The 15551-nt window shown below is 43.0% G+C and overlaps 1 protein-coding gene across 1 annotated transcript in view; it reads left to right on the top strand.

The window, feature by feature from the left end:
• COG6 (component of oligomeric golgi complex 6) overlaps positions 1 to 5541 on the top strand; it is a 78550-nt gene extending 73009 nt beyond the window's left edge. The window contains exon 19 of the mRNA XM_075919116.2: positions 3018 to 5541. Within this exon, the coding sequence (XP_075775231.2) occupies positions 3018 to 3165 (148 nt within the window). The 3' untranslated portion in view covers positions 3166 to 5541. The remainder of the gene's footprint in view (positions 1 to 3017) is intronic.
• Positions 5542 to 15551: the final 10010 nt, after the last annotated feature.

Here is a 15551-nt window from a genome sequence, read left to right as displayed (position 1 = left end):
GCGGCAGCGGAGCAAAGGGGGACTGAGGAGGAGTTGCAAAAGAGCCATATTTGGCTTGGGAGCCATGGGTTGCTGACCCCGGCATAGGAAGCGGGGCTTTCACGACCAGAGAGTGAGAGAGCATGATGATGTCGTTTTGTCATCCAGCGGGAAAATCTTTTTTATATAGCGCGAGAGAATAGCATTTCTCTCGCCTGTTTCCTCGCCTGTTCAGTGAGCTGTTCTATCCACAGATGTTCCTAATCTCTACAGTCTCAGCTACAGCCACAGCTATCATTCTCAGTTCCTGGAGAAAATGGTGTGTAAGCTACAGTGCCTTTCAGCCCTTCATGACAAGAGTCAGCAGAACAGCACCACAGCAATGGCAGAGCAGGTTCAGGAGACAACCTCAGTGATCTCAGTTCATGGGGAGCTAGACAGACAAGTATGCAACAGCCCCACACCCCCACTGAGAGAGACCAAGAATACCTCCAGAAATGCAGAATCTCATGGACCCTGCTACTTTGAGCAGCTGTGGATCAATAATAGAAGTAAATAAATGGTGCAGCTGTGGGATCTATTAGTAATTGAGTTAACAGCACCAACACATTTTGGCTACGTCTAGACTGACATGATTTTCTGGAAATACTTTTAACGGAAAAGTTTTCTGTTAAAAGCATTTTCGGAAAAGCGTCCGTGCCAATCTAGACACGCTTTTGCGCAAAAAAGCCCCGGTCGCCATTTTTGCGATCGGGGCTTTTTTGTGGAAAACAAATCTCAGCTGTCTACACTGGCCCTTTTGCGCAAAAGTTTTGCGCAAAGGGGACTTTTGCCTGAACGGGAGTAGCATAGTATTTCCGCAAAAAGCACTGATTTCTTACAGTAGGAAGTCAGTGCTTTTGCGGAAATTCAAGCAGCCAATGTAGACAGCTAGCAAGTTTTCCCGGAAAAGCGGCTGATTTTCCAGAAAAACTGGCCAGTCTAGACACAGCCTTCATGTAGGCTTCCAAACAGCCATCCGATGTAGAAGTATATCTGATACTCTTCAGAGGAAAGAAAGAAAGGAATGTGGAATACAGCTAGACAGGGGTTGATGATGTCAGGACATCAGGAAGACTGTCCAGAGAAAAGCTAATGTAAAAACTGACAAAATACCCTATATTTTAAATGTATTGTTAATACAATAAATTATGTGGTAGTATACCAGACTCTGAATGTGCCTGTGAGAGCACTTAGTTCAAAACGAACTGGGGTATAAATCTACCCCATGCCAGCATGCTGAACACTTGTTCTATCTTGTTGGGAGCTGAAAAATGATTGTCTGTCTCTATAAAACAGGTCATGTACTTGTGGCAAGCGATTAGCCATATTATTGACTATTTCTGATAATTCATTTGTAACATTTAAGTGCTATAACCAGGAAAAAATTTTAGAAAACTCTCTCATATTTATTAGAGTATCCCATTACCCTTCTTTCGAAATTAAGAAAATGCCTATGTTTGAAAGCTATGTATCAATATTGTAGTTATGACTATAATACATTTTTAGTTTGAGTAGGAAAATAGAAACTGAAATTAAGATGCAGTTTTCAGAAAATGCAATGGTTTGTATGATAAAAATTATATCATGTTATGGCATCTGAAATTTGAATGCAATAATTGGTGACGGGGCCCACTGACATCAGTTGTTGAAAAGGCTCAGGTGTTGATGCAATTCAGTACTTAATAAAAATATTTTTAATAAACTGATTTTCAATCCAATGATATGTAACTGTATATTATTCTATGTAATTTAGTTTGCCAGCTCCAGATGAGGTGTTGCATAACATTTGCTTAATGATTTTCACACATCAGCAGTTTAACATTTTTAGGTTGTGCAGAAAAGAGAGTTGGTACCTATCTACCCAAAAAAATGAGTGTATTTCTGTACTTGCAGTACTTCAAAAGTTGCAGTTATGGGTTTGAATCATTTACATGTATTGTAATAACCAAGACATTTAGGAAATCCAAAGGACTGCTTCTTAGTAGCATATCAAAAGAAAATACAATTTGATAATTTATTTCTGCGGATTGGCTAAAAATCTCTTGCATAGCATTCATATATTTAAAAGTAGGGAATTGCTGAAAAATAGTTGAAGACTTACAAATAAATGTCTTAAAAGCTTATTAACTTCTTAAATCCCACTAATCCAGCTGATGTAGTACCAAACTGAAATATGGCACTAGTGGATATAACTCTGCTGTCATCTCTGGTACTGCATTTTACACCAGATGTCATCTTGATGTAATTGAAAATGGCTGATGTTTGTGAACCTACAGAGCAGAAGTTACAATGACTGTACTGTTGAGCTACATCTAGCTGTGTACTGTAGATATGCATAATTATAGGCAAGTTGTTATGGAAACCAAAGCAAATTGAACATACAAGTAGAATGAAAAAAATACTAATTGTTTAAAATGATACAATGTTTTCTGGAAATCAGAATGTTATGATTTTAATGTCCAGTCTTCTACTTTCAGTAACATTCATTTCTAGCCTTGCAAATTAACAAGATGACAGAATTTTAATATTGTTTTTGTTCAAAATAAAATATAAAAGCATGTTGGACAGAACTGGGAACATTTGAGCCATATTTTGTGAGAGCCTATCACAACAGAAGGAAAACATTTTGGACTCTATTAAAAAAAAAATCAGCTGAGGAAAGCCACTTGATAGTCATCTTAAATTGGAGTTAAGATCATGTATGCAAATTAAATGTCATTTATTCCATTCTTTTCAATTTTTCATGTTGCAGAAATAGAGACTTATTCCATGCTTATCAAGATCACATTTATGGTCTTAAGTGTGTATAGTACTCAGATGCAAAAATTGTTTTTGTTGTAAACACTAAGCTGGTTATTTTCACTGTTGACATGAAGGACTTGTGATGCATCCAAATATCTTGGATAGTGGAAAATCAGTTGCACACATTCTGTTGTAGATTTAAGATCTTAATTTTACTGTATAATCTGTTTACATAACTTTTTTTGGTTTTTCAGAGAGCAAATAATAAAACAGTCCACAGAACTGGTCTGCAGAGCCTACAGTGATATATATGCAGCTGTGATGAATCCAGCAAATGAATATAAGGATCCAGAAACCATACTACAGAGATCTCCTCATCAAGTTCAGACACTTCTCTCATAAACTTATTTTCCAAATAATTTTGTAGATCACTTATCCTAATGTTACTTAACTTTACATTCCCTCAATATTAAGGGCCTCAATATTTGCAAGTTTCTTTTTAAATTTTGATTTTTACCATACAGTTGCCTGAAGGGCAGTGAGGGGGTTTTGTTTAATGTGTTTAACAGAAATCTGGCCACTTCTATACACTTATTATGGAAAGGGAAAAGAAAAATCATGATAACTTTCCAGTCGAAATGAAAAATAATATGGCCTGCTACTTACCTGGAACAGAGCTCCACAACCTCAGATAGGAGACACTGTGGCTGGGGGCGGTACCATAGAATTAGTCAAAGTTTGTTAGGCTCTGGTGCAAGTGTCTGTTATATGCTTTGTAAAGACATGTGCCCCCTGAATGAATTAATTGTAAATCACATTTAGGATTACATTTTCCGGTGAAATTCTGGGATGGAGTGTGTTTAAGCAATAGGTAGCTCTTGGAGGGTCAGCGTTAATCCTGTGGGGCTTGAACATGTGGGGCTGAGAAACTCTGTGTAGAAGTAACAGAGTCAGTGACTAGGAAATGTGCCATAGGCCAGTTGTTCCCAGCCTTTTTTATACCAGGGACTGGCAAACCCATTCACAAACTTTTAGTGGACTGGTAACAGTTTATTTGCATATGTACATATTCATTATGAAAATGATGAATATGTAGTTATGCAAATAAAATGTTCAGCCCTTGGTGCCAACTCTAACACCTAGAGCCCCCTACCGCTCCACTACCCAAAGAGTCCCCATCACCCCGCTCAGTGTCAGCCTCCTGCCCTAGAAGACCCCCCCTAGTGCCAGCCCCCCATCCCAAATGCCGCAGTGCCAGCCCCGTGCCCCTTAGAATCCCTTAACACCAAACCCCAGTACCAGCCTCCTGCCCTCAAAGCCACCCCCCCGTGCCAACCTCCCATTCCAAACATCTCTGTGCCAGCCCCTTGCCTGTTAGAACCCCCCCACCAGATTCCCAATACCTGTTTCCTGAGCACCACTGCATCCAACCCCTGCCAAATGCCCCCTTAGTGTCAGCCCCCAATATTAGCACTGTCCCCATAGTCCCCCTCACACTACTAGCTCAGTCTCCAGAGCCACCCAGCACTAGCCCTACCCTTGGAGCCCCCAGTGCCTGCCCGCCCCCCTCACCTAGCCCTGCACTGCTGCCCACGTCACAGCAGCTCTGGAGGCCAGGGCTGGGGTACTCTGCCCAGTGCCACCCCTCCCACCACGGCCATTGGGAGAGACATGTCCTGCCCCACCCCTCAGCCAACCAGTGCTGGGCAGGAACCGGGTCTTCTACTAGTACCAAAATAGTGCTTCCCTGCACTGCAGCAGGGCTGTGCAGTGCAGGGTCTCCTCCTGGCTGTGGAAGAGCGCTTCCCTGCATGGCAGGAGGGCTTCATGGAGCTGCTCCAGATGGCCTTCCTGCAGTGCAGGGAAGTGCTCTTCTGCAGCTGGGAGGAGACCCTGTCCCTGCCCTGTACTGGTTGGCTGAGAGGCAGGGCAGGACACACTTCTCCTAACAGCCACAGTGAAAGCCCCAGCCCCTAGAGGTCCATGGCCTGGCATTGATAACCGCTGCCATAGGCCAAGGAAGGTTTAATCCATCCAAGGTTTCATGCTTGGATTCCCTTCATAGAAGTTCAGTAGTTGATCTGCAAGGGGCACCTGACCATAACTGTGACAGGCACCTGAAGAGGTTTATATAAATAATGTGCCTCCATAGCAGTTATATGCTAATCAGTGGCCACATTGACTACACAATGTATGTCTGTAAAAGAAACAGTGGCAGAGAAGAGCAGCAAATGAGAATTTAATAATTCCTAAAAAAAATCCCAATCCAATTCTGTTAGAAATCAATTGCTGTGGTAATATCAAATGACAGTGTTCTTTTTTTCTAGTGTGTGGTATATTTTATTAACTAGAAGACTGAAATATCGTCAGATGTCTTCAAATAAATTACTCTGATCTGTTATAAATGTGAATGTTTGGGGTGCTTGAATAATTTAAAAGGAGAATAAAAAGTATGAAATCATTTTAACATCAGGCAAGGCAAGGAATCCAGCAAGCCTGGAAAAAGTTTCAAATGAAGAAGCCAGCCTCAACTCATAAAACATGTCTTAATTGAGACGCTCTGAAGGAAAATTCTTGAGTACTTTTAATTCATCTGTTACCAAGTAAGACACTTTAAATTGTTTGATCTTTACATCACCATGGTATGTATGCAAAGCATTTTGTTGACATTGTGTAATTTACTGTAATCTGTTGATTAATTAACATGTTAAATTATGGGAATGGCATAACAAATAGTAAGACAATAATAAAGATGAGGTTATGATACCAGACAAGAAACTGAACAATTGTTCTATTTTAGAGTTTAGGAAAGACTAGATGAATATTTTCTCCAGTCACAGAAACTGACCCCAAACTTCAGTAGGCAGGCAATAGCTTGTAAAAGGATTTGAGAGAAGTTGTTTACTATACTTGAGTCCAGACTGAGACTTATCCATGTTGTGCCTTAAGTAACACTTCCTTTCCTGTTAGTAATGGAAAGGTCATTAATTTGTTACTTAAAAAAAAAAAAAAAAAACCTAATTTTGTCATGATCAATAAAGGTGAAGAACAAAGGATCATAATTGAGGAAAAGTAGTCAACAAAAGCTTTAGAGTAACTGATCTCATCCTTAGTGGTGATGCCCAGTATTTCCTCTAAGATTTTCTATCTGTGAGTGGAGTGGGTTTTGTCTTGTGCACTAATATTGAAGTAACGTATGCTTGTTTGGATGTGTGCCACTCTGGCACCCACCAGTTTCTCTCTCTCACACACCCACCCACCTCTGCATCTGTACCCATCCACCCAGCCTGCTTGCCCTTGGCCCCAACTCTCACTGTGTATGCCCCACTGCCTGTGCCCCTATCAGGACTACACATAGCCAGCTCATAGTCTGGCCCTTGTAGTTGAGCCCAGCCTTGCAATACGTCCCCCTATGCCACCAATATATATGCTATCTGCCCCCAAAAACAGCCAGCCAGTACCTGGACCTACGGCCCACAGCCCAAGCACCACTGCTCAGAGACCTGTGTCTGACCCCACACCTTGCTCTCTTGGCCCCCCCCCCCACATTGCCCAGAGACCTGTGCCTGGCCTCACACCTCACCCTCTCTTCCACCCTCCCCCACCCCTGGAATTTACCTGCATGCAGTACCTCCTCCCACAGTCACAGACAGCTGGTGCCTTCCCCCCAGCTGGCTTCTGGGTTGGGCCCCTGTTGTCCTTGGCCTCACTGCCTCCCCCACTGGTACCAACTATGGTACCTACCTCCCACCACTCTCCTGCTCCGGCTCCCACACAGTGGCTCCGGCCCAGGCTGCTGAATCAGCCTTTTGCCCACCACATGGCTCCTCCACCCCGGCTACCAGAGCAGTCTCCTGCCCCGCAGATGCATGGCTCTGTGTAGGAGATGGGCGAGGTGGACATGTTTCCTCCACCCTGTTTTTTCCTCTTACTCTTGGAAAGGAAAAAAAAATGCTAGGTGTGATTTTTATTTGTAAAATAAAAGTTGATAAGGAAAAAATACCCATGTTGCTTCTATAATATGCATCAGAAAATGTGAAGCACTGTTGTCATTGCAGAGGGCCTAATCCTGCAGCTACCTACTGCTCATCATTAAGGCTTACTCCTTGTGAGATGTCCCATAAGTATAGTAACAAATGGAATTATTGGTGGGGGAAATAACTAGCTTTCTCTTACTGCTGTTGTATGCAGCGTTGTGGTAGCTGTATTGGTCCCACAATATTAGACACACAAAGTGGCTGAGGTCTTTTATCAGACTAACTTCTTTTGGTGAGAAAAAAAGAAAAGCTTTTGAGTTTACACAGAGTTATTGAGCTTATAAAAATTTCTCTCACCAACAGATTTTAGTCCAATAAAAGATGTTATGTCAGCCATGGTATCCTTCGCTTATTGTTTGCAGAATGCAGAAACTTAGTAAAGTAGGGTTGAGATTATTCATCTAGTACTTACTGGTGGCGTGGCCTGTAGGTGCAATCTTTCACATAGGTTTCACTGTCAGGTATGCATGTCTAATATGCAACCACTGAAAATTAAAGTAAAAACTGTTTTCATAATAGTGTCTAATAGCAGGAGTCATGTTTACGTTCCATATAGAGTTAAGTATTTGGTGTTGGAGTTATGAATAAGCAGGTTTACATATTGCGACTTGTAGGCTAAAATGATGTATTTCCCAAAGTGTTGTTTTTGAAATTACATAGGATACTGTGTTAAAGTGTTTGGGAGGTGTGGGGAAGGGGGTTAGGAACATTTGAAAATGTGCATGCATATGCATTAGGCTTCAGGTTTCAAATAGTGTACTCTGATACATAATGTCAATGGCTCAAGCATACCATTTAGCATCTGTGCATCTTGAAATCTGATCTTTTAATACTGTGTGTAGATTTTAAAGGTCCCGTTATATAATTGCATTCAATTTCAACAAGGATGGATGCACTCACATCATTAATGATGTATCAAAATCAAATTGGGAAAAGCTAATGAATTAAAAAATATATATTTTTCTTTGAGTAATGTCCCTGTGGGAGTTCCACTTTAGGTGCTGGTGCATCCTCGTGCCAGCAACTGGAGATTTTTGGTAGCAGAGCGCTGCTGCGCCACGCATGCTCAGTAGTGCTGTCTTGCCTTGTTGGTGTTGGTTGACTGCGCGCACAGCATGGCACCTCAGTTCCTTCTCTTCCATCCTCGGCAGTAGTCAGAGCTTCGGCAGTTGCCCCCCCCCCTTTTTTTGATCTACAACAAAAAATAGTTGGGTTTCCTTACTTTCCAAGTTCATTCAACCCGTTTACTGTTTATTAAAAAAAAAAAAAATCCCGCTTTCGCAGTTATCCTCTTTACCATGCCTGGATCCCCAGGCTTCAAGAGGTGCAACTCATGCAGAGACACGATGCAGATCTCCGACAGACATTCATCATGTACAAACTGCCTGGGGGAAGGCCACCTCTCCCAGAAGAGCCAACATTGATCCAACCTCACAGCGCAGGCAAGGCAAGATAGAGAAAACCGCCTTAAAACCTTTCTATATGAAAGGTCCTTCAATTGCCCTCTGAGGGCCCATTACCCTCTGAAAAGACTTCAGACAGAGACAAATCTTCCACTTCAGCAAAGTAACGTCCCTCCTCTTCATCAGAGAAGTTGACTTCTAAGGTCAAAGTATCTCCAGCCAGGTCATTACCTCTCGTGCCTAGTGCAGCCAGTACAACCGATAAACCCAGCACCTCTGGCACTGCACTGGTAAAGGACAGCACTATACATAAGCATGCACACTTGGACCTTGGCACCAATGATGGTACTGAAAGCAGCTCCGAAGCTGGCACCGAGACCAGCCCATGCCGACATCCCATCACCATGAGCTCCAACACCTACACCATCCTCAGCAATAGTGGGAGTACCACAAACACCACCAAAACTGGCACCGCAGAAGTCTTCTGCTAAACATACATCACCCCTGACCACACCACCCTTATGTAGGGCCGGAGGTTAAAACAAAAGATGTTTTTCTTCACACACTGCACAGTCAACCTGTGAAACTCCTTGATAGAGGTGGTTATGAAGACCAGGACTTTAACAGGGTTCAAGAGACAACTAGATAAATTCATGCAGGTTAGGTCCATCAGAATGGGCAGGAATGGTGTGGTGTGGTCCCCGTATTGTATCAGTGACAGTGGTGAGCACCTCTAACCTGTGTTTGGGGAGCATCGCTCTGGCTATGGTGGAGTCCAGGACTACGTCTACACTACGTGTTTTGTCAGACAAGGCAATGCAAATGAAGCGCTGATTAGCATTTTCTCATGCTTCATTTGCATAATCTATTCCAATCCATTTTTGTGCAAGAGGTTGTTGCACAAAAACATGTAGTGTGGACATGTCTGTTTTGCGCAAAAAGGGGTTTTTGCACAAAAACAGTCAGAATAGATTATGCAAATGAAGTGTGAGAAAATGCTAATCATCGCTTCATTTGCATTGCCTCTTGCGACAAAACATGTAGTGTAGACATAGCCCAAGTGAACTCCTATAAACTCTAGAGCTTGTGTGGGCTCTAATGTGGATTTTTGGTAATTGATGTGAAACCCAAGGTTGTGTAGCAGAGTAATAGTGGTATGAATCATGTCTCGTGTGTCCTAGTAGGAAGTTCCTTTGATAGACTGTTGTTTAGGTAAGGGAATATCATCCTCAAGTGGTGGAGGTATGCTGCTATTACTGCTAGTGTTTTGGAAAAAACTCATGGTACAGTTGATAAAGCAAATGGGAGAACCTGGTACTGGTAAAGCTTGGTGCCGACTATGAATCGAAGAAAGCACCTGTGACCCACATGGATGGTATATGGCAGGGGTTCCCAAACTTTTTGACATGGGGACCAGTAAATCCATTCACGAACTTTTGGAGGACCGGTAACATTCATTTTCATATTCATTAATCAAATGATGAATATTCAAATAAGTTGTTTCTGGTCCTCCCAAAGCCTCCAGTGCTAGCTTTAGCAAAGCTTTTTGATATGGTCACCCTCAATATTCTTGCCAGCAAGTTAAGGAATATGGATTGGATAAATGGACTGTAAGACAGACAAGACAGAAAGCTGGTTAGACCAGGGTTTCCCAAACTTTTTACTTTAGTTAGAATCCTTTTTTTTCCTTACTGTTTTCTGCAGCCCAAAAATATAAACACATAAAAAAAACAAACTGAGAAAATACCAGACATATAATATGTCTGGTATTTTCTCAGTAGGTAAGTTGTATTATTACTAGATGTATCAGTTTGTAGTTTTGAACTGCCTGGCTGGTAAATGTGCTCAGATTGCATGAGTGTGTCTACCAGCCAGACAGTTTGCAACTACATGAGGGGATATGTGTGTGTGGGGGAGGGGGGCACAATAGAATCCCCGGGCCGGACTCACTCGTGCTTTGCGGGGGGAGGAAAGGGAGGTAGCACCCCGAGACCCACATATGGCCGGGTCAGTCCCGCTCCCTGCTGGCCGATTCGCTCCCCCCGCTGCGCCTCTGGCCAGCCCCAATTCCCCCAGTCCGCTCCTGGACAGCCAGTTCTCCCCCGCTTCTCCCAATCTCCCTTAGACAGTCCTGCTGTCCACGTCCAGCCCTGCTTCCGGTGGCCTCTTCCCCCCCCCCCCCATCTTCCCCGGCCAGCTCCCTACCCCTGACCTCATGCCCCCTGGCAGCCCTGCTTCCGCCAGCCCCCCAATCTCTCACGGACAGTCCCGATGCCCCAGGCAAGCCCTGCTTCCAGCAGTCGCTTCTCCCCTACTCCTCCTCCCGGTCTCCCAGCCAGCCGCCTGCCCAGCTCTGCTTCCTCCGGCTGCCACTCCCCCAATCTCCCTGGCCTGCCCCGATTCCCCCATTCAGTGCTGCTTCTGATGGCTGGCTCTCCCCTCCTCCCCTAGCTATGCATCTGCCAGGAGCCGGAAGATCCAGCTGCAGACTCTGCCCCGGCTGGCCAAGGGCTTGGGCGACCCGGCACCACACAGGCACTCCGGGAGCCCGGAACACCCCGGCAACCACTCTGAGGCCCGGTACTTTTTTCCTGCGGCCCGATACCGGGCCATAGCCCATAGTTTGGGAAACACTGGTATATGGAAATAGGTGTCCTGGAGGTTGAGGGCTGAGAAACAGTGTTCCTTCTACCATTATCTATCCTTGGGTGGGTTGAGTTTTCTTTTGGGTGGGATGAAATTTCTTATGTGCAGCACTCTTTCATGTAGCTTTTAAAAAAATATTGGACTACCTTCTTCAACTAAAAGAATCGGGACTCTCCCTTAGCTCAGTAAGGGTCCACACAGCGGCAATTACAGTATTCCACAAACCCTCTGGACAGGGCCTCCATCTTCTCTCACCTGATAGCCAAAAGATTCTTAAGTGGTCTCCAGAACTCCTTTCCTGTAGTGAAGCCCTGTACTCCCTTGTGTGACCTAAATCATGTCTTAAAGGTCTCACAAGACCTCCTTTTGAGCCACTCGCCACATGCTCTCTCCTACACATGTCTATGAAGGTAGCCCTTCTCACAGCAATCACAGTAAGTAAACATGTGGGTGAAATAGTAGCTCTGTTGGCCCATCCCCCTTATACAATTTTCAGTAAGGACATTAAGGTGACATTAAGACTCCACCCCAAATTCCTCAATGAAAGTCACCACCACTTTCCATATAAATGAACTGATAAACTTACCTGCCTTCTTCCTGAAACTGCATAAGAATGCATTCCCTGCCTCCTTGCAAACTCTTGACATCTAATGAGCCATCTCCTTTTACCTCGACAGGATGAAGCCTTGGAATAAGTCCCCGAGGCTCTTTGTTTCCATCACAGAAAGATCTAAGGGACAGTAAGTTTCCTCTCAGAGGTTATCGAAATGGATCTCCTCATGTATCCATGTCTGCTACACCATTCACGACAAACAATCACCCATGACTATCACGGCTCACTCCACCAGAGCTGTCGCCTCAACTGCAGCATTTCTCAATAACGTCTTGCTTACAGACATTTGTAAAGCAGTAACCTGGTCATCTGAGCATGCTTTCACCGGACATTATGCCATAATATCTGACCCGATCCCAACTACATCAGTGGGACAAGCAGTACTATCCACCATATCTGGAATGTGGCTCCAAAGCCCACCTCTGCAGCTGGACTCTGCTCTTCAGTCACCTAAAGTGAAATACCCACAGGGACACCCCTTGAAGAATCATAGAATCATAGGACTGGAAGGGACCTCGAGAGGTCATCGAGTCCAGCCCCCCGCCCTCAAGGCAGGACCAAGCTCCGTCTATACCATCCCTGACAGATGTCTATCTAACCTGTTCTTAAATATCTCCAGAGAGGGAGATTCCACCACCTCCCTTAGCAATTTATTCCAATATTTGACCACCCTGACAGTTAGGAATTTTTTCCTAATGTCCAATCTAAACCTCCCCTGCTGCACTTTAAGCCCATTACTCCTTGTCCTGTCCTCAGTAACCAAGAGGAACAAATTTTCTCCTTCCTCCTTGTGACACCCTTTTAGATATTTGAAATCCGCTATCATGTCCCCCCTTAATCTTCTTTTTTCCAAACTAAACAAGCCCAGTTCATGAAGCCTGGCTTCATAGGTCATGTTCTCTAAACCTTTAATCATTCTTGTCGCTCTTCTCTGTACCCTTTCCAATTTCTCCACATCTTTCTTGAAATGTGGCGCCCAGAACTGGACACAGTACTCCAGCTGAGGCCTAACTAGTGCAGAGTAGAGCGGCAGAATGACTTCACGAGTTTTGCTTACAACACACCTGTTGATACAACCTAGAATCATATTTGCTTTTTTTGCAACAGCATCACACTGTTGACTCATATTCAACTTGTGGTCCACTATGACCCCTAGATCCCTTTCCGCCATGCTCCTTCCTAGACAGTCGCTTCCCATCTTGTATATATGGAACTGATTGTTCCTTCCTAAGTGGAGCACTTTGCATTTCTCTTTATTAAACCTCATCCTGTTTACCTCTGACCATTTCTCTAACTTGCTAAGGTCATTTTGAATTATGTCCCTATCCTCCAAAGAAGTTGCAACCCCACCCAGTTTGGTATCATCTGCAAACTTAATAAGCGTACTCTCTATCCCAATATCTACATCAAGAAGATGAGAAAGTTACTCACCTTGTGCAGTAATGATGGTTCTTCGAGATGTGCTCCTCTATCCCCCTTTCTCCCCTACTTTGGAGCTTCCTTGGAGCTATAGCCAAGGTAGAGAAGGAACAGACGTGCCGCACCCGACATGCAGTCAATAGACATCAACTGTGTGAGAGAGCACTACTGCGCATGCGCAACACAGCAGGGCACTGCTACCAAAAATCTCCAGTCACAGGCTTGAGGTCGCACCAGCACCTAACGTGGAGCACTCACAGGGACACACATCTCGAAGAACCATCGTTACTGCGCAATGTGAGTAACTTCTCTTTCAGGAAGATTCTGTGGGCAAAATAGAACCAAAGTAAAAGCATGTACAATTGAGCTGAATTCAAAAGAAAAATAAATATATATTTTCAGGTCCTAACTGTGCACAATGGATTCTGAATCCAGCTCTCTTGTACTTCAGAACGGTTACCTCATGTGACGTAAAGTCAGACATGCTTTCTTGATATATACTTTATTCCAAATACTGGGAAAAATGCAGTACTGTTTGTCTAGGTCTAGATTTGCCAGTGCCAAAATAACATTGGATTAGAGAATTTAGAAGTTTTATAGGCCAATGTCTCATGAAATTACTGAGCAATAAATATTCTATGCTCTAAAAGCTGGCAATCCTAGCTCTTTAGTGAATGCCACATCTGAATTTATCTTTGCAAATTAGGTGATATTGGACCTTTATAATTATGTCATCTGGGTTGCCATCTTGCTTAGTTTTCCCACTTCAGTTGCAATGTGAATTGAGCACCTGTTTTTTCTAAGTGATAGTGGTAGAAACAGTTGCTTTATATTTTATGAATACTTGAAATGTCAACTTTCAAATGTTATAAAGTATCAATCTTGAATTTTAGCAGTCTGTGAGATTTACTGCCAAAATCATGTTAGTTTATATGGGAGAAGGAAAACAAGAAGCTCGGATGGGATTTTTAAAGTCTAAGATGATGTGATATTGGGCCCAGCAGCTTTGGCTAACCTAAGTGGGAAATAGTAAAGTCCATTCTGAAAAATTTCATTTTAAGATTTTGTTTTTATATATTCTCCCAGACACTATGTTGATGGTTACTATATATGATGCTATGAAGATAAGACAAGAAAACAAAATAGCAAAAGCTCCAATTTCTCACCAGGAATTTTTTTCCCCATCTATCACAACCTCATGACCTTGCCAAACTCTAGGATCTCTGGAAGATCTCCGTAAAAGTACACTCCGAAATAAGCAGACTTGCTTTGTTTATTCTCATATCACAATCCCACAGCAACAATAAAAACAAAACATAAGCTTAACAACATCTAACCATGGACTCTCCACCACAGCATTTCTACACACACCACTCAGTTGTGCCAGCCATTCCTCACCTTTAGAGTCAGGGATAAAAGACTAGAAAAGACCATGGCAATTCTGTAGAAATGCTTTGTGCTTATTTCAGAGACCAGGTTCTGGAAATTTCAATTACTTTGGCTGGCTGTTATCACTTACTACTTTTTTTTCCCCTACTAAGTATAGAAGAGAAGTTTTCTCCTCCCCTTTTATGACCCTTTTCAATTTTTAAAGTTTTAGTTTTCCATTTGTACTCTGGCAGTCTCCTACAACAGAATATCTCAATCAATTTTTCACATTCAAGGAACTGACATTTGATTCTCCCCCTATATCTTAAGATATTTTGTATTATGCTAAAATATGTAAAATACACTCCTTTTTCCCCCCCACGGGTAAAAAAGATTTATTTTCCCCTCTGTGTCTGCTCATTTTTGTGGACTTTTCAAGCACTATCTGAATTTTTAAATGCTCTGTTCTTTGAAGGACTGGTCAGATACCAAAAATGTTGTTCTGTTAAAAATATCAAGGTTTGAATGTTTTTCAGTTCCAGAACTAAATCAGGAGCTTTAGATGTTGTCTTTGGGGAAAATAAAGAGGGAAAACTCACTTCACCCCTGAAAGTTGATAGCTAGGGAGAGACTGGGATGTGAGAGACTTGGATTCAAGTCCCAGCACTGTCTGAGTCAGAATCAGGCAGAGCACCTTTTAATTGGTTTTGATTAAACTTTTGCTAGGAAACTTTCTCAGGGGCATAATGGAATTTTGGCACAAAGGCTAAGAGAGAAACACCTTCCCTCTGAATAGCCAATAGCACAGTGATTAGAATACTCATCTGGGATGCAGGAGATACTGGTCTGAATCAGGCAGAGCAGGGACTTGAACCTGACTCACATCACAGATGAGTCTCTCACATCCAAGTCTCTCCTTAGCTATCAGGCTTTAAGGGGTGAAGCAAGTGTGTCCCTCTTATTTTCCCACAAAGTCAACATCTAAAGCTCCCTAGCTTAGCACACAAAAGCCCACATATACACAAATATAATCTACACCTGCTAAGCTAGAGAACTCACCTTGATGTGTCAGGGTCCAAGTCCCTGCTCTGCCTGATTCAGACCAGTGACTTGAACCTGTATCTCCTGCACCCTAGATGGGTATTCTAATCACTGTGTTATTTCTTCCTGAAGAAAGTTTTGTTGAATCTGATACTTTCCCTGAATAGTTTCAAGGTTTGCTAAATTGACAATGTCTAATAAAAAGGCCTTTGTTTAAAAAGTTCCCAACCAACTCTTACCTCTGTGCAATTTGTTATTCTA

Source organism: Pelodiscus sinensis, chromosome 1 (assembly GCF_052426305.1).
Source record: "Pelodiscus sinensis isolate ZL-2025 chromosome 1, ASM5242630v1, whole genome shotgun sequence".
NCBI classification, from domain to species: Eukaryota; Metazoa; Chordata; order Testudines; family Trionychidae; genus Pelodiscus; species Pelodiscus sinensis.
The sequence above is the reverse complement of the archived record's forward strand: the minus strand, read 5'-3'. Positions and strand labels throughout refer to the sequence as shown.